The following is a 20000-nucleotide window of genomic DNA, read 5'->3' on the forward strand; positions in this document are numbered from 1 at the left end:
AAGTGAGCGTGAGAGGGTGAGAGTGTGAAGTGAGCGTGAGAGGGTGAGAGTGTGAAGTGAGTGTGAGAGGGTGAGAGTGTGAAGTGAGAGTGAGAGGGTGAGAGTGTGAAGTGAGTGTGAGAGGGTGAGAGTGTGAAGTGAGCGTGAGAGGGTGAGAGTGTGAAGTGAGAGTGAGAGGGTGAGAGTGTGAAGTGAGCGTGAGAGGGTGAGAGTGTGAAGTGTGCGTGAGAGGATGAGAGTGTGAAGTGTGCGTGAGAGGGTGTGAAGTGAGAGTGAGAGTGTGAAGTGAGTGTGAGGTGAGAGTGTGAAGTGAGCGTGAGAGGGTGAGAGTGTGAAGTGAGCGTGAGAGGGTGAGAGTGTGAAGTGAGCGTGAGAGGGTGAGAGTGTGAGGCGAGTATTATCACCAGTTCTTGCAGGCGCAGCAGAGCAGGCAGAAGGTTGGCCTCCATGTCCCTGAGCAGCTCCGCCTTTTCCACGACCTTCCAAAACACACAATGTGAGCGTTTTCATGTGAGTACCTCTCGCTGTACAGCAGGCCTGACATGGCCCTCTAACCATCTTCTGAACGATTCAGACTGATCAACACGTGGCGTGTGTATATGGTCTGACGATTCTTTGTCAGAGTGATGCAGGTGTTGGTTGCTGTTTCTCACGAGTGTACGCTGCTGGTACGGTATTTCGCACTCACGATGTAGCGGGTTTGTCGAGCAGGACGTTCAACACACGCCTGTCTGTAGATCCTCACAAAGTCAGAGAGCGAAGGAGAGCGCGGGAGGAGAGACGCGGCATCTGGCCCGAACAGAGCCGAGAACACCTGCTCCAACATCAGTCCTGCTGATACACACTCCACACAACTCACTGCAGCGTACGGGAGCTTCACACACACACACACACACACACACACACACACAGTGTTAACCCTGAACACTTCCACGATCAGGTGGTTTGATCTGAGCTGTAATCTCGGCTCTTACCTGCAGCTGTGTGAGAAGCGTGAGGAGGACGTGACTCTTTCCTGTCGCTCGGTGGCCGTAGATGAACACTGACGGATAGCTGTACTGATCCGGCTGATCCGACACACAACACACACTCAGTCTTCAGGGATTTTACTAACAGTAGGGGTTGTGTATTGTATGTGTGTATATGTATATAAGTGTGTATCTGTGTGTGTTTTACCTCTCCCATCAGACTGAGTAGGGTTCCCGCCTGCACTTCTCGACACGTCAGGTCTTCTGTTAAAGTCCGGAGTTTATCTTCAGGATATCCAGGACACTGCAGCACTGCACCGGACATCTTCCCTACAAACACATCCTCATTACGCACTCCGGTTACAGGAAGGAACATGTGGCGCGATACAGAAGTGACATTTCATCTCATACTGATGTAGAAACTTTGTTCTAACAGTTTATTCCGTGGTCTGAGTATTCTGTGCTGGTTCTCTACTTTATTTCTTTAATGTACAGTATGAAGAGCATCAGTGTATGGGTGTGCGGCAGTGAAGTGCGCATGCGCAGAATCCCGGTACAAACATGCATCAGGTCGAAGAATATTTCCATAGATAAACTAATCATTAAACATGTTGTTTTAAACCGGTTATGTCCAGTTCTCACATGCGGTTACGCGTACTAGCTAGACAAGCTACCATTTTCTTTTAGAAATATTACTAAATTACTTAACCGTTACTATAGCAACTAACGTTACGGTCTAAATAGAGTTAAGAAATAACATTAAACCGAACACTAACATAATGATGTGCACACTATGTTATCGTTTGAAACAATTATCAAAAAATGTATGTATAATAATAAAAATAATAATACAAGATACATTATACAACTTACTTTCCTTAATGAAAAACCACACAAGCCAGATTCGCGCGCTGCGCGGGGTCACGAACCCAACGTCACTTCCGGTTGTGACGCCACGTCCGTAATCATTCGCGGATGTGAAGTTTTGTAGTGATACGCTATAAACAAACAAACAAAAGGCGAAAATGTGGACATTTTATTTAAATCAATAAATACATACATAAATACATTTATTTTCTAAAATAAATAAATAAATAAAATGAGTCAATAAAATGAATTCCACATAAACAGATTTAATAAGTGTGCGATTGTTAATACGGTGACGTTTGCAGTAAGAAGACATTTACTTAAATGGAAGGAGTCTCCAGTGTCAGTGCTTGCTAACGGTCAGAGGTAAAGCTGCAATTTTAAGTTTTCCGACAGAGGAGTTTATGCTTTTTCGGTTTCTTGATAAGACGACAAGCTGTGTTTATTTTTTACCTTATTAACTTCAAGATAGAGAGATAGAGAGAGAGAGAGAGAGAGAGAGAGAGAGAGAGAGAAAATAAAATGTATGACATGTTGTTCTTTAACTGTGGGTAATTTGCTGTGGTATAGGATCAATAAAACTCTTTGGGACATGTTATCGTAGACCTCTCGTATGCGGTGCAGCTGTTTCCTTTGTTTATTGAAGTAAATGTACAGTATAGTGGATTAAAATGTTGTGCTTTTGTTCATTAGAGCTGGTTTCTGAGCGTCAGCAAAAACTCAAATCCAACCTGAGAGAGAAGTTTAAAAGAATTAATGAAGGAATCTCACAGCATGAACACTCAGCACTTCTGAATGAGATCTACACAGAGCTCTACATCACAGAGGGTCTGAGTGGAGACGTCAATAACGAACATGAGGTGAGACAGCATCCAGGAGACCAGCAACTCAGGAGACACCCATCAAATGTAATGATCTCTTTAAAGACGAGTCCATCAGAAGTGTGCTGACTAAAGGAGTTGCTGGAATTGGAAAAACAGTCTCTGCGCAGAAGTTCATTCTGGACTGGGCTGAAGGAAAAGCAAAGCAGGACGTCACCTTCCAAATCTTTCCACTTCCCTTTAGAGAGCTGAATCTGATGAAGCAGGAACATCTCAGTCTGATGGAGCTTCTTCATCATTTTTTATTAGAAATAAATTAGAAATCTAGAACGATTCAATTGTAACACCTACAAAGTCGTCTCCATCTTTGATGGTCTGGATGAGTGTTGACTAAATTTCCTCTAAATTCCCAGAACAATGATAGATAATGTGCTGCCTCATCAAGGGGAATCTGCTTCCCTCTGCTCTCCTCTGGATAACCTCTCGACCAGGAGCAGCCAATCAGATCCCTCCTGAGTGTGTAGACCAGGTAACAGAGGTACAAGGGTTAGAAAGAGGAGTAGTTAGGAAGAGGATCCGTGATCAGAGCCTGGCCGATAAAATCATCTCACAAATGAAGTCTTCAAGAAGAATCGCATTTGTTTGCCAGACATGCCTTCTTGATCTTGCTGTATTTGGTCTCTATTCCGCCTGATGTACGCTGATGTACACAGCGCAATATTACATGACATTTACATGAGCACGTTCAATGTTATTCGTGCTGTTGGTGTTTTTTAGAATATATATTTCATCTTTAAATAAATAAACCCAAGTGCACTACATTAAAATGAGAACTGTACTTGTGTTTAAACCTCTTACCTCAACGGTTAAGGCTCTGGGCTACTGATCAGAAGGTTGAGGGTTCAAGCCCCAGTACTGCCCCGCTGCCACTGCTGGGCCCTTGAGATGTGTCCTGATGCCCCTGCGCTCTGACCACTACTTCCTAACAAGCCGGGATATGTGAAGAAAAGAATTTCACTCTGCTGTAATGTATACATGACAAATAAAGATCTTCTTCTTCTTTTACTACTAGCTGAGCTGAGTTAGCTAAACTGCCTCACCGGTTTGCTCTAAAACCAAATATTATTATTCAAAACACAGATGAGAAATAATAACGAAACCGAATACACCTTAAATACACAAAAAGTATCATTGATATATAAAGTTTTGTTTAAATTTACACTATTTTAATGACTTTAAAGTATAAATAAGCATACTTTCCTTAACGTGAAGCAACAAAACACGAGTTAGGTTCGCTTTAACATTTTAAAAAAATTAATACTTGAAAATCAAAGACGGTTACATAAGCACTGTAATTACCTACAACTGCATGAAATAAACAACAATATGTAAATTAAACATAATTAACACACACACACACACAAACACACACACACCTTACAACAGATTGGCATCCATCTAAATACATGTACTTTCTTTACATATTTCCTCAGGACATTTAAGGAATCTTAGGGTTGTTTTTTTTACTCTTTATAAAATAAAGAGATTTAAAAAGTGAGTTTAATTCCATTTTAAGGTGGTGTGTGTGTGCGCGCGCGCGTGGGGGGGGGGGGTGATGGAATACCATTTGCAGATTTTTGTTTATGAATAAAAAAAATAACATTTAAAATGAAAAAATTAACCACATACTCTAGAGGTTTATTTTTTGTGTCGCTGTAGTGAAAAAAAAGACTAAAGGAATGTGTAAAATGGACAAAGTGAAATATATGAGCGCCTAGAGCAATCAAAAACCAGACGTCTCCTCTGCTTGTTCGCACGCCCTCCAGCGTCGCAAATAGAAACGTCACTTCCGCATTATGACGCCACTTCCGTAATCGTGCCCTTTTGTTGGAGAAACACAAAGTAAAGCGGGGGGAAAACGGGGTGTATACACACACACTCTCTCTTTCTCTCTCTGTGTATATACACACACTCTCTCTTTCTGTGTATATATATATATACATATATATATATATATATATATATATATATATATATACACACAAACTCACACACAGAGAATTAATCAATTACATAAATAAATAAATAAATAGTACTATTTATTCACAAAAGCTATTCAGGACAGGAGGAGGAAGATGAGTGAATACGTTAAAAACGTTTAATGAAACTGAATTGAATCCACTTTTTTGTAAAACAAAACCATATTAATATAGTTATTAAGCTTACATTTAAATGACATAAATACATAATAGCATAAAGATATTTGTCTACATAATCGGTTTATGTTCATAAAATAAATCGGTGCTGTGTTTATGAGTGGAATATGCAGTATTTTATTATTGTTATTATTATTATTATTGTTGTTGTTGTTGTTGTTGTTGTAATTTTTGGAAGGGGTCGTCAGTGATTTAGACTTTATAGCGCTTTATTACAGGCCGGTGTGTGTAATACCGCCTCTCACCAGCAGGTGGCAGCAGGTTATCATAATTTACCTGTGTGTGTGTGTGTTCTGGGCAGGTGACACGCGGGTGGGGGGAATGGGTGAAGAGGAGGGGGAGGGGGAGGAGGAGCAGGAGGGGGTATTTGTGGGGAGGAAGCGCGACAGTGAGAAGGTTTTTATTCGTCTCGTTTTAGTAAAAGGGGCGTTTTTTTTTTTTTTACATGTCAGCCATAAGGATTAGCCGGAGTGTGAGTGTGTGTGTGTGTGTGCGCGCGCGCGTGCGTGTGTGAGTGAGTGTGTGTGATGCTGAGGGTTTGTATTAAAGGAGAGATGGACACTGGGTGCGGGATGCGCGCGCGGCAGACTGCTGATATTAGTAATAAAGGTGGTGTTCTTCCTCTTCTTCTTCTTCTCGCTGTTGCATGAGCTCCATCGCGGCATCATGAGCACCGTGTCTGCGTCCTGAATCCACGCACCGTTTCAGCGCGCGAGCATCCGGTTACTCGGTGATGTCAAAGCCTGGGTTGTGGATGTTAAGACGTCATTATTTGCTGATACAGTAGCTGTGGTTAGTGCACGCGGCGCAGTGAGCGGGTGAGGCGTTCATCAATGCGGCAGAATCACACGGGACGGGGAGACATGGAGCAGGAGAGGCTCTGAGGTGGAAATTCGGGGCTCCTGATCATTTTCTCTACCTGCTCGGGTCTCCACCTGTGTGAGGTCACACACGCTGTGAGAGCCGGCACGCGCGCACCGCATGAATCACGCGCACTGACAGGTAGACCCGCAAAGCCGCGCTGAGTGTTTGTGGGGTGTGTTTTTATTTTTTTCGTGTTAAGAGAGAGATTTGCGCAGAAAGCCTGCAGAGATGCTCCCCGCATCAGAAGCCGCCAAGATCTACCAGACGAACTACGTGCGGAACTCGCGCGCCATCGGCGTGCTGTGGGCCATCTTCACCGTGCTGTTCGCCATCGTCAACGTGGTGTGCTTCATCCAGCCCTACTGGATCGGCGACGGCGCGGAGACCCCGCAGGTCGGCTACTTCGGCCTCTTCCACTACTGCATCGGTAACGGCGTGGCGCGCGAGCTGGCCTGCTACGGCACCTTCTCCGACTTCGGCTCCATCCCGTCAGGAGCCTTCAAGGCCGCGTCGTTCTTCGTGGGCACCTCCATGGTGCTGGTGCTCACCTGCATCGGCTGCTTCACGCTCTTCTTCTTCTGCAGCACCGCCACCGTCTTCAAGATCTGCGGCTGGATGCAGCTCGCGGCAGGTCAGAACACACCGCAACAAACACGTACAAATCATCACTGATTAAAGCCGCAGTATGTCATTCAGTCATTTCAAAATATTTCCAGACCTGCTGTAATCATATGACTGAAGTTAAAAAAACAACAACAAAAAAAACAAACCCACAACGATTCATGCAGTTAGAATATAACACATCTTATTAGATTCATTACAAGACCCTGTTATTTCCGGTTTACATTTTTCTGGTCCAGAAAGTACAGTCAGAACTGGTTAAAGCTGCAGTATGTACTTTTCCCCCCTAAATATTTATAATCGTATGACTAAAATTTGATATAGTTCATGCAGTTATAATGTAACAGATCACGTTCGATTTTTAAAAAAAAAGTTCCTGTTTTTATTTTTCAGGTCCAGAAAGTAGTCATATGTTTATAACAGTCACAACTGGTTAAAGCTGCAGTATGTAATTTTTTTTCTTAAATAATTCTAGTGCTGTTATAATCATTTGACTAAGAAAAAATATATAGTTCATGCAGGTACAGTGTAACAGATCTCATTTGATTCATTTCAAGACCCTGTTTACATTTTTCTGGTCCAGAAATTAGTCCTACGTTTATAATAGTCACAACTGGTTTACTCTGCAGTGTGCATGTTTCTCACTAAATAATTACAATGTTACAATACAGTTACAATGTAATAGATCACATTAGATTTTTTTTTTTTTAACAGACCCTGTTTTAATTTTTCTGGTCCACAAATTAGTCAAAGGCTTATAAGTCACAACTTTTTAAAGCTTCAATATGTAAATTGTTTTCCTAAATATTTCTAGTGCTGTTATAATCATATGACTAAGAAGAAAAAAAAATGTTCATGCAGTTACAATGTAACAGATAACATTACATTTTTAAAGCCCCGGTTTACAATTTTTCTGGTCCAGAAATTAGTCATATGTTTTAACAGTCACAACTGATTCTGATATGATTGAATATGTGCATTTCAAAAAAACATATTTCAGACCCATAACAATCATAGCTAAAGAAAGAATATGGATCGTGACATACAGTGTAGCAGATGCCATTGGCTTCTATTCAAGCTCCTGTTTGCTTTATTCTGGCCCAGAAATTAGTATAACATCATCACAACTGGTTAAAGCAGCAGTATGTTATTTTTCCCAAATATTTCAAGACCTGAGGAATCATGGCTGAAGAAAGAATATGGTTCATGATATTACCATATCACTGATCTTATTAGATTCTTTTCAAGCTCCTGTTTGTACCGTTCTGGCCCAGAAATGAGTCACATGATTATAACAGTTACATCGTTAAGAACAGTGACAGCTAGTTAAAGCTGCAGTATGTTGTTTAACCCCCTACATATTTCCAAGTCTTGTATAATCATATGACGAACGACAAAACAGTACTTCATGATATTACCGTGTGCCAGAACTCATTAGCTTCTTTCCCCACTTCTTTTAAAAAATTTTCCGGTCCAGAAATTACAGGATTATAACAGTCATATGACTGCAGGAGTGACAACTGGTTAAAGCTGCAGTAGGTCTTTTTTTTTATTTCCAGACCTCGTTTCCAGACACATATGAAATATAAGTGGCTCATTAGCTTAAAGCTCCTGTTGACATTTTTCTGGTCCAGAAATTAGTCACATGATTACAACAGGTCTAAATATTTTTTTCGGGGGAAAAAAAAATCATCACAACTGGTTAAAGCTGCAGTATGTTAAAAAACAAAACAAATATGTACCCGTAACAAGTACGCCTTTAAGAGAAACAGGTTGATGTTATGGCCATGGGACGGATCACATGACCTTTTCTGAGTTTCTGGCGAATTATACGATCATCTCGAGCTATAACTAACAAGTAATGTAAGTCTATAGCTAAAAGATTAGCATCGTGCATAAAATCCAGGTTTTTTTTCTTCAGACAGATATATTCAGTGTCCTGTTTGATCTGCAGATGTTGATCTGGTTTTTAAATGGGGAAAAAAGAATCACGTGCACTTCTGTTTTTACAATTTAAGAAAAAAAAAGTGATTTATAAAACGTTAAAAGCGAAATGCGAGTGCATCCTGGAACAAGACAATAACCTAAACCCTTAGATACAGTTAAGTGCAAAAGTTTGTACGCCCTATGGGTAAATTAAAAAGTACTTCTGGGGTGTTTTCTTTTTCTTTTTTTTCTTCTTCTTTTCACAATTTATAGAAACCTATAGACATAGTTGAGTGTAAAAGTTACTACACCCCCTGTGGATTTTGAAAGGGGGAAAAAAAAAAGTACAGGCACGTGGCAAAGGAAAGATGTTTTGATCTAGGGCTGGGCGATATATGGATATGATATCGATATCGTGATATCGTGTATCGTTGGTACAGTGATGGATTTTTAAAAAACGTTTTTAAAAATCGCGAGCGAAACGGTACTGAACGTCGATTTGACGTACATTTTTTAAAAACTGAATCTTCCTTGCCGTCGTAGGCATTAAAGAAAAGGATCGTCAATCTCAGCCGAACGTTTTTTTTTTGTGTTTATTTTACTACTGTATTGCAAACAGTGTGTTAGATCAATTATATATCGTGATACACATCGTAGAAACGTCCTCGACTGTCCTGATATGACTTTTTTTTTTTTGTATTGACAATAACAATGTTGTGCGTAAATCAAAACTCCCTTGAACCTGGGCTAGTGATCGCAGTGCTGTCAAATATTATAATATGATAACAATTCTGAATTCTGATTGGACAGAATGTGTAGACTTTTTAAAAAAAAATAACATCAGGTTTATATTATATTAACGCGCTCGTTCTGATACGTCATCGTTTCTATAGCAACAGCTCATTCACAGGGACGCGTATCTCGGACGCGACGCGTAAACGGATTTTAAATGATCATATGCGGATACGGTGACGTTTTCTGTAAGGAGATGTTTATGTAACATGTAGGGAAGGAGTCTCCGGTGTCAGCGTTGTAGCAGTCTGAGGTAACGCTGTACCGTAAAGTTTTCAGACATCTTCAGGACAGAGGAGTTGACGCTGTGCAGTAAAAAGAGAGGGCTCTTAACTGAGAACAGGAACTAATTTCATAGTACCTCCGCCATCCACCCTAATATCTATCTATCGTGCATATATCTTGCATATATTGTATATCTTGTTTATTTATTTTGTTTATTTATCTTATTTATTTATCTGTGTATTATCTGTTTATTCTTCTTGTGTATTGAATGTATATGTTTGCACGGAACAAAAAGGAGTGGCTCTTAATTTCATTGTACATGTGTATAGTGACAATAAAAGGCATTCATTCATTCATTCATTCATTCATTCATTCATTCATTCATTCATAATTTGATTACCGTTAAACGTAACCTTAAATGGATAAAAAGTACAACGTGTGTTTGGTAAATAATACACTGTAGTGGTTGGCGTTTTGCTGCGGTGGAAGAGGAATAAAACACTCAGGGACGAGGCGTCAGAGGAAGATAATCATAACGGTGACTCTGCTTCATCGCAGCACGCCGTGGTTGATTAGTTTCCTCGAACTGCAGCACACACACGCGTTTATTCCAGTGGTTTATATAACGTCTAACTGATTACCGTCACACGCGGAGAGAAAAGCTGTGTCTGTTTTTTCTTAGCATCTGCAGCTTCTGAAGCGAATACAGAGTCCTCCAGGTGCTCGGATTTAAGCCCTGACATGTTTCCAAATAACTCTTCTGTCAGTGTGTGTGTGTGTGTTTGTGTGTGTGTTTGTGTGTTTGTGTGTGTGTGTGTCATCCCAAAACACAAGCCTGGAGTGCTTTCACGAAGCCGGCTGCTCTCTAGACATTTCATTTCTCCTCCTGAAAGACGAGAAAAAAACCCACTCTGCTGCCATTTCCCTAACTCCCCCCAGGCTCCTGATGTGGAGTGTAAAACTCAGCCTGAGCGAAAGCCCCAGCGTCTCAGTGCGCCAGTGAGCGGAAGGGTGTGAGTTCAAATCTCATGAAGGACATCAGGGCTGCTGCAGAATTATTCCAGTACTCGCGGTTAATCAGACGTGATCGCGCGTCCTGAACGTCAGGAGCGTTTAAACACGTTCCTTTGTGTGCGTGTCCATTAATTGTCATGTCGGCGTATGTAATTTGTGTAGCGCGGTTAATACACTGCGGATAAAAGATGGGTAATATGATGTATTCTGAGAAGGTTAGAAACGGGAGCAGGGCTGGTTATACAGTGTGTGTGTGTGAGATTGAGCTAGTTTACATTTATGGCATTTTGCCAGACGCCTTTATCCAGAGCGACTTACATTTATCTCACTCATACATCTGAGCAGTTTAGGGTTAAGGGCCGTGCTCAAGGGCCCAGCACTGACAGCTTAGTGGTGCTGGGATTTGAACTCATGACCTTTCGGTCAGTAGTCGAACATCATCATCATGAAGCTAGCACTGTTATTAACAACAATGACATTTTTTACCCATTTTAACCAAGGGTGCCAATAATTCTGGTGATTTCCCTCTAAATGTCACAGCATGGTAACAGATCAGATCCCAGGACCTGTGTTTAATGTCCTCCACGATTAGGACAACGCGTTTTTTCTCGTTTGACGTTAGAGAACGTGCAGCAGGTTCGTGTTAACGGCAATCGATGACGAGGGTGCCAATATTTTTTTTTGGCTGGGGGGGGGGGGGGGGGGGGGGTGTTTGAGTGCGAACTTTATGAACAGAATCACAAAGAGTCGCTCGTCTTCTGTGGCTGGATCTCAGATGGTATTTCCCTGAGCGTGTAGCGCACTAGGTAGTGTGTAAGTTTGTGCCCTGTTCTGATACTGATACAGCCTCGGCTGAACGCGTGTCGTGATGACGTCACATGACGCGTCTCGACCCAGACCTGTGGAAAATCGCCAAATCCTGGAGGGACTGTCATAAGGAACTAACTTGTTTGACATTAAACATGACTGTAAACAGATCAAAGGTATGATGATAGAATGATAATAAACTGTAAGATAAATAAATAAATAAATAATGAAATGGTAAATTGGCGTGGTATAAGAGGAATAAAACAATTCGAAAATCATTTTTTTACATTTACACTGCAAATATAATAAATATAATGAAATCAGTCAGTAACACAAATATAATCAAGTCTGTTTATATGTAAACATCCGATCTTTTTTCCATTCGGATCGGATCGGTTCTTGTTTTCTGTGATGTAAAGTCCACAGTTTTGGTACTTTTATGGAATTATAATCGCTCTGGCGTCTGTGCGTGAAAACATCAGTAACGCCGCTGGAAATACGTATGGATAAAGCTGAAGCATGGAACTGTATGATAAAATCGTGCATTACCGTCCACTTTAATTAACCTATCAGTGATGTGCGCTGTTTGTAGCTCCGCCCACATTCAAATGCTTCCCATCACCTCGAGTGGTGAAGCTTTCTTACAGTAAGGAGACGTTTATGTAACATTTATGGAAGGAGTCTCCAGCGTCAGCGCTTTGTATCGGTCTGTAACGTTTTCAGAGTTTTTCCGAGGGGCTTACGCTTCTTTACGTTGTGATCGACCAATCGGTAATGTGCGCTGTTTCCAGCCCCGCCCACATTCTCCAGTGCGTATGTGCTTTAACACTTCTGAGATCTGAGTCATGAATCAGCTGAGCGGCGATCACAGCTCACTGGCGCTGTACCTGTGTGTGTGTGTGTGTGTGTGTGTGTGTGTGTTGTGTCTCGTCTCAGCCGGGTGTGAAGTTGTAATAAGAGGTGAAAATTCGTTTAGTTTTCTCAAAAGCTCAGCACCAGGGTGTTTTTATGATTCTTCCAGACCCTAGTTCAACTATCATGAGAGCTTCACCCAGGGATAAACGAATTAAAATACGATTCACGTCATTGCCACACGTCTGCCTCGGCACACAGGCCGGGTGAAGGCGAGGGTGCCAATACTTTTATCTATGCAGAAGACGTACGGTAAGAAGATGTGCAGCTTTGTTGGACGACGTTAAGGAACAACAAAAAGGTGTTCAGTGGCTGAATCTCAAACTCTGTTTTGTGCTCTGTACTGGGTAGGGCACTAGGTAGGACACTGGGTAGGACACTGGGTAGGGCACTAGCTAGGGCACTAGGAAGGGCACTGGGTAGGGCACTGGGTAGGGTACTAGCTAGGGCACTAGGAAGGGCACTGGGTAGGGTACTAGCTAGGGCACTAGGAAGGGCACTGGGTAGGGCACTGGGTAGGGTACTAGCTAGGGCACTAGGAAGGGCACTGTGTAGGGTACTAGCTAGGGCACTAGGAAGGGCATTAGGTAGGGCACTGGGTAGGGCACTAGGTAGGGCACTGGGTAGGGCACTGGGTAGGGCACCAGGTAGGACACTGGGTAGGGCACTAGCTAGGGCACTAGGAAGGGCACTGGGTAGGGTACTAGCTAGGGAACTAGGAAGGGCACTGGGTAGGGCACTGGGTAGGGTACTAGCTAGGGCGCTAGGAAGGGCACTGGGTAGGGCACTGGGTAGGGTACTAGGTAGGGCACTAGGAAGGGCACTGGGTAGGGCACTAGGTAGGGTACTAGCCAGGGCACTAGGAAGGGCACTGGGTAGGGCACTAGCTAGGGCACATTTATGTTAGACCCTAGGTAGGGAGCACACTTAGTGAGTTAAATTAAATTCAATTAAAATGAATTCCCAGAAGGTTTTATGACCGAATTAAACACCGCCGACAAACAGCCGCTGTATTGCAAAAATTCTTTCATTTTGTAATTTTTTTTTGTGAACAAAATGAACTCTGATCTCTGGAGTTTTGGAGTTTCATCACGAAGGAATGATTTTTATTTAAAGGAGCGGCATGTAATAATTAGCGCCCTCTTCTGCCTGTAGTGAGATGCCGTAGAAACGCAGACGAGCCTTTATCTTTCCCTTCTGCTAGCATTATTTGCGCCTCGTAAATTGTTTAGTGAAGAAAAAGTGGGCGTGGCTTAGCACCTGTTCTGACTAGGGGTGGAGCTAATTGCAGCAGACTTTTTTAAAAAGGTCTAGATTGATCTGAATTGATTTTTCTCTCTTGTGTAACACCCCAGAACACTTTTATTCCCCAGCTGAACGGCATTATTATTTCTTTATTATTATTATTATTATTATTATTATTATTATTATTATTATTATTACTTCTTCTTTCTATATCTTATCTTTACTCTGAGCGGACTTGATCTTAAACTTTACTTCAGTACTGGAGTTTCTGTTCTTTAGGAGAAATCTCTGCACGAGTGTGTATTCACTCAGAGTTCCGGTGTGACAGGCTAACGCTTTGCTAATTAGCGCTAATGAGCCACAGTTCCTCTCTAAAGAAGAGCGTGTCTTAATCAGGCCCGAGCTTTGCCTCTGACATTAACGCGTGTCCCGGTTTGTCCTGTTGTGATTCAGCTCGCCCTCAGCATCCGTCACAGGCCACTGACGCTATCAGAGGTCCGGCATTAGCCGTTAGCGAGGAGCAGGTAATAATAGCCGTGCTCCATTAACCCCGGGAGTGCTAATCCGCTCTCAGTCCGTAGGTTCATCCCTCTGTGCTGAGGATTACGGGAGACCTGATCGTTCACGATCGAGGTCACCTTCACGGGTCGAGGTCACTGCGCTAATGATTTCAGTAAAGTGTGTGTGTGTGTGTGTGTGGGGGGGGGGGGGTGGGGGGGGTACTGAGAATAAAAGTACGTTTGAGTCAGAGTTTAAGAGAAAGACACGTCTCTGGCTGTTATTCTTCCACTCGAAATGTTTCTGTGCTTGTGTACAGCTAGTCTGATCATACAGAAAGGCGGTTAGCGGTGACTAGCCTGCTGGGAGTTCTTAACATGTTCTTAACACCATTTCTCCAGTTTATGAAATATTACGGAAATGATTCAGTATTATTGCGTAATCACGTTCCTACGGCTAACATGTTTTGAGAGATATTGTAGAAATGTTCAGAAAACGTTCTGCTAATCTACTGTTGCTAGCTTTAGAATGGACATAGTAAAACCTAAAGAATGTAAAGTGAGAGTGAATGTGCACGTGTGTGTGCGCGTGTGTGTGTGTGTGTGTGTGTGTGTGTGTGTGTGTGTGTGTGTTATTGACATCTGTGCACGACTGGTGTATATTGAGTGTTAATTAACACGTCTTTAATTCCCCTCCTCCTAAAAAATATATCATACATCTGGTCCAAATAGACAACAGACACACACTCACACACACACACACACACACACACACACACACTCCCACACAGACACACACACACACACACACACACACACACACACGCACACACCTCCCCAGAGAAGATAGAAGAAAAAAAATCAACAAATAACATTGAAAAAAGACCAGAATCCTCTGAGGACGTGTCCTAAAAGCAGACGGAAAGTTGGACACGGGCTCTGCCTGATTAAAAACGTCCGCATCGTTGTGCCAAAAAAAAATCGCAGCAGAGTCGTCCAAACTCACAGCGGTGAACTGGAGCGGGCCGAGATTAGCGTAAACGCTCTCTGTGCTGAACATTCACTCGGCCCAGCGTGGGTTAGAGATTACAGGCTTAACTAAATAACCCAGTCAGACTGTACATGGGGGGAGGGGGCCAATATTTATGACACATCTGGGTTTAAATACAAAATAAGATACATAATACAAAACAATGAAACAGTCTTTAGCTGTTGCTTTGGGTTGATTAAAAGCTGCATTATTACTGCAGGAACCCAAGAATTCTCTTCAGGAACCTTTTTTCCGGAACCCTGGAACCTTTTTGGGAACTTGGTCATGTGACCAGCTTTATTTATTGGAAATGACAGCTGAAGACTTTTGATTGGAGTACATATTGTTTGCTTGCATTTTCACTTTGGTTGCTATAGCAACAGTGTCTCAGTTCTGTGTACTTTTGGTTCCATGAATGTCGGCGTTCATTACATAACGTTCCTACAACGCTGCTGCAACATAGTTTGTGGCAGCTGTGCCTGTGCTTGTCATTCACAGTGAAGGAGGCGTGGCTTCTGTGCCTGTGTTTGTCAGTCACAGTGAAGGAGGCGTGGCCTCCGTGTCTGTGTTTATCAGTCACAGTGAAGGAGGCGTGGCTTCTGTGCCTGTGTTTGTCAGTTACAGTGAAGGAGGCGTGGGCTCTGTGTCTGTGCTTGTCAGTCACACTGAAGGAGGTGTGGCCTCTGTCTGTGTTTATTAGTCACAGTGAAGGAGGCGTGGCCTCTGTGCCTGAGCATGTCAGTCACAGTGAAGGAGGCATGGCCTCTGTGCCTGTGTTTGTTAGTCACAGTGAAGGAGGTGTGGCCTCTGTGCCTGTGCATGTCAGTTACAGTGAAGGAGGCGTGGCCTCTGTGTATGTGCTTGTCAGTCACAGTGAAGGAGGCGTGTCCTCTGTCTGTGTTTATGTCACAGTGAAGGAGGCGTGGCCTCTGTGCCTGAGCATGTCAGTCACAGTGAAGGAGGCGTGGCCTCTGTGCCTGAGCATGTCAGTCACAGTGAAGGAGGCGTGGCCTCTGTGCCTGTGTTTGTTAGTCACAGTGAAGGAGGTGTGGCCTCTGTGCCTGTGCATGTCAGTTACAGTGAAGGAGGCGTGGCCTCTGTGTCTGTGCTTGTCAGTCACAGTGAAGGAGGCGTGTCCTCTGTCTGTGTTTATGTCACAGTGAAGGAGGCGTGGCCTCTGTGCCTGAGCATGTCAGTCACAGTGAAGGAGGCGTGGCCTCTGTGCCTGAGCATGTCAGTCACAGTGAAGGAGGCGTGGCCTCTGTGCCTGTGTTTGTTAGTCACAGTGAAGGAGGTGTGGCCTCTGTGTCTGTGCATGTCAGTTACAGTGAAGGAGGCGTGGCCTCTGTGTCTGTGCTTGTCAGTCACAGTGAAGGAGGCGTGGCCTCTGTGCCTGTGTTTGTCAGTCACAGTGAAGGAGGTGTGGCCTCTGTGCCTGTATAGCTGCCTAGGGAGTCTTGTTAGAGCAGATTCGATGTGTTCTAGTGTTCGAGACAGAGCTGCTTCTCTCTGCTGGTTTGTGATGTGGCGTTTCTTCATCCTGACTGATCACACCTGAATACGAGAGCAGCTGGAATGAGTTTAATGAGGAGTGAAGGACAAGAGTTCCCGTTTAGAATCAGAAACACGAGGGAGAAGACTGAAAAGAGACTGTCCTCACACGCTCGCTCTCTCTTTTGTAATCTCCTAGCAGCACCAGCGCTCTGACTGCATTGCTGCTGAAGCACTAACGCGCTGTTTGTGATGGAAAAAGACAAATAAGTACTCGGCCTTTTGTCATTGAGGGTAAAAACGCAAATAAATCAGGAGCGCAGGAGGGATTGTGTGCGGTAAATAAAGGCCATGTTGATCTGTGTGCTGATTTCGTGTAGAAAGTTGTGTGGATTTTCAATCAGATATCAGCGAGAGAGAGAGAGAGAGAGAGAGATTTAATGATTTAATCCTCATCTGGAGAGGGAGGGGCCGAAGGACACAGTGACCTCTCACACCAGAGCCCGAGTCAGCGTTGCCAGATCATTCACTCGAGCACTTACGCAAGAAATGTGTTGTTCGTGGGAATCTAGTTAGTTGGGGTAATAGTTTGTATCCTACGTCTCTCTCCTGGGTTTGTGTAAATGAGAACTCACTAACTCACTAAGGAGAACCTCGACTGTCAAGTTTCAATTCACAAATTAGACAAATGAGACTAGCTGTTCATTAAGGACGAAAGTAATAGCACCCTGTAAAAGGAGGAAGAGTTAGCGTGTGTAATGTGCCATCATCCATGAGATTGTACCTCCTGACTATTGCCGAGTGATAGTATCGCCTACAGCTTTGAGGCAGTAAGGAAGGGGGCGTGGCCAGACTTATGTTACGTGTGTCTCCGTATCATTACAACGGAAAAAAAACCCCAGAAGCTGCTTACTAGCTGGCTGTAGCTGCAGTCGCTAGCAACAGCGTTTCGGATTGCGGCAACCAGTATTTCCCAGATATTATCTGTAACTAAGCTGATTATGAGGTTGAAATATATATAATTATATAACCAGAACTGAATGTGCCGTGTGGTGAACAGCAGCCGAGAAACTTGTACAGTGGAGTGAAAAACAACAAGCTGTTTAGTTTTTCTTCATTTAAAACCCAGTCTTAAAGCTGTTTTCTGACATTGAAAGCGTCCGACTCGATAGATATCGCGATAGTCGGAATCAATCAGCGATTCCTGTTACTACGGTAAACCATGCCAAGCCTTCTGACACGCCGCAGTGGCCGAGCTGCATTACTGGAAGATTTAACACTCCCTCCTCCTCTTCCTCCTCTTCCTCCTCTTCCTCCTCTTCCTCCTCTTCCTCCTCCTTGCCTTCCTCCTCGTCTTCTTCCTCCTCCTCTTCCTCCTCCTCTTCCTCTTCCTCCTCACCGTCCTCTTCCTCCTCCTCTTCCTCCTCCTTGCCTTCCTCCTCGTCTTCTTCCTCCTCCTCTTCCTCCTCCTCTTCCTCCTCTTCCTCTTCCTCTTCCTCCTCACCGTCCTCCTCCTCTTCCTCCTCCTCGCCGTCCTCCTCCTCTTCTTCCTCCTCTTCTTCCTCCTCCTCTTCCTCCTCCTCTTCCTCCTCTTCCTCTTCCTCCTCCTCACCGTCCTCCTCGTCTTCCTCCTCCTCCTCCCCTTCCTCCTCCTCCTCCTCTTCCTCCCCCTCCTCTTCCTCCCCCTCCTCTTCCTCTTCCTCCTCCTCACCGTCCTCCTCGTCTTCCTCCTCCTCCTCGTCTTCCTCCTCCTCTTCCTCCTCCTCCTCGTCTTCCTCCTCCTCCTCCCCTTCCTCCCCCTCCTCTCTCTCACACAGCGGTTAGAGACGGTCAGTCAGACGGCGTTTGATCTCGGGTGTGCTGCAGACTCGACATGGGGTTTTACAGCCTGATCTGTGATCAAAGAGTTTGTCCTGATCTGCATGTCCTAACTGCTCACAGCAGCCATCCTTCTAGAAAGATCTGCACAGCGCACAGCGTAGAGCCGAGCCGATCATCACTCAGATGAACAGAAGATTGTTGGTAGAAAATCTAAAGACATGAACAGGGACGCTGAGACACTTTTGTGAAGCTAAGAGCGATGATGATAATGAGAGCTTTTCCCAGCATGCACTGCAGGAGACCTGAAGACATGTCAGTCCCTCTCTCTCTCTCTCGCTGTCTCTCTCTCCCTCTATGTGTGTGTGTGTGTGTGTGAGAGAGAGAGAGAGAGAGAGCGCTTCTGACAGAGGATCATTAATACACTTGCAAAATAATTTTTTTGTGAAGCTTACACTAATCATTCCTCATTATCATGTAATAATGTTTTACTAAATAAATTACAAATCTCTCTCGTTCTCTCTCTCACACACACTCTCTCTCTCTCTCTCTCTCTTTCTCTCTCTCTCTCACTCACTCACACTCTCTCTCTCTTTTTCTCTCTCACACACACACTCTCTCTCTCTTTCTCTCTCTCTCTCACTCACTCACACTCTCTCTCTCTCTTTCTCTCTTTCTCTCTCTCACTCACACTCTCTCTCTCTCTTTCTTTCTCTCTCTCTCTTTCTCTCTCTCTCGTTCTCTCTCTCACACACACTCTCTCTCTCTCTCTTTCTCTCTCTCTCTTTCTCTCTCTCTCTCACTCACACTCTCTCTCTCTTTCTCTCTCTCACACACACACTCTCTCTCTCTTTCTCTCTCTCTCGTTCTCTCTCTCACACACACTCTCTCTCTCTTTCTCTCTCTCTATTTCTCTGTCTCTCACACACACTCTCTCTCTGTCTCTCACACACACTCTCTCTTTCTCTCTCACACACACTCTCTCTTTCTCTCTCTCTCTCTCACACACTCTCTTTCTCTCTCACACACACACACTCTCTCTTTCTCTCTCTCTCTCTCACACACACTCTCTCTTTCTCTCTCTCTCTCTCACACTCTCTCTTTCTCTCTCTCTCCTCTCTCTCTCACACATGCTCTTTCTCTCTCTCTCTATTGCTCTCTCTTTCTCTCTCTCTCTCTATTGCTCTCTCTCTTTCTCTCTCTCTCTCACACACTCTCTTTCTCTCTCTCTCACACACACACTCTCTTTCTCTCTCTCTCTCACACACTCTCTCTCTCTCTCACACACACACAATCTCTTTCTCTCTCACACACACACTCTCTCTTTCTCTCTCTCCTCTCTCTCTCACACATGCTCTTTCTCTCTCTCTCTATTGCTCTCTCTCTCTTTCTCTCTCTCTCTCTCTCGCGCGCTCTCTCCGAGAACAGACTACAACAACATCCTTCACTTCACTCTTCACTCTGAATCAATACCTAATAACAGAGAGAGAGTCTGAGGGTGTCAGCAGGCACATCAATGACCTGCTGCAGTGCATTATGGGGGAAAATGTCAGAGTGTGCTAGTCACGCCTATGCTAGCTGATATGCTAATGAATTACATGCTAATAACACGGTAACTAACGTAAAGCGTGCTGGCACATAAGATAAATATAAACATTAAATGGGTAGGAAATAAAGTGTAAGTAATAAACACTGAGGTGCTGTTAGAGGCGAATTAGCAGCACTGGGGTGATGAAGCAGAGTTTTAGGACCTTTTTTTTAGGACTTTTAGCTAACTAGCCTTCTTGTGGGTCATTTATTTTAGCTAACTGTTCATGTTGTGGGACTTTTTTTGCTAACTAGCGTTATTGTGGAAGATTTGTAGCTAACTAGCCATGTTGTGGGAC

At 43.8% G+C, this 20000-nt stretch overlaps 2 protein-coding genes across 2 annotated transcripts in view; one reads left to right on the forward strand and one right to left on the reverse strand.

The window, feature by feature from the left end:
* The window catches only part of orc5 (origin recognition complex, subunit 5), a 10873-nt gene extending 8923 nt beyond the window's left edge, over nucleotides 1–1950 (reverse strand). The window contains exons 1-5 of the mRNA XM_017493973.1: nucleotides 1842–1950; nucleotides 1177–1298; nucleotides 975–1067; nucleotides 689–874; nucleotides 405–479 (exon numbers count right to left, since the gene is read on the reverse strand). Coding sequence (XP_017349462.1) covers nucleotides 405–479; nucleotides 689–874; nucleotides 975–1067; nucleotides 1177–1293 — 471 coding nt within the window. The 5' untranslated portion in view covers nucleotides 1294–1298; nucleotides 1842–1950. The remainder of the gene's footprint in view (nucleotides 1–404; nucleotides 480–688; nucleotides 875–974; nucleotides 1068–1176; nucleotides 1299–1841) is intronic.
* A 3301-nt stretch (nucleotides 1951–5251) lies between these two features.
* lhfpl3 (LHFPL tetraspan subfamily member 3) overlaps nucleotides 5252–20000 on the forward strand; it is a 27375-nt gene continuing 12626 nt past the window's right edge. The window contains exon 1 of the mRNA XM_017493975.3: nucleotides 5252–6367. Within this exon, the coding sequence (XP_017349464.1) occupies nucleotides 5965–6367 (403 nt within the window). The 5' untranslated portion in view covers nucleotides 5252–5964. The remainder of the gene's footprint in view (nucleotides 6368–20000) is intronic.

Source organism: Ictalurus punctatus, chromosome 19 (assembly GCF_001660625.3).
Source record: "Ictalurus punctatus breed USDA103 chromosome 19, Coco_2.0, whole genome shotgun sequence".
Classification (NCBI taxonomy): Eukaryota; Metazoa; Chordata; class Actinopteri; order Siluriformes; family Ictaluridae; genus Ictalurus; species Ictalurus punctatus.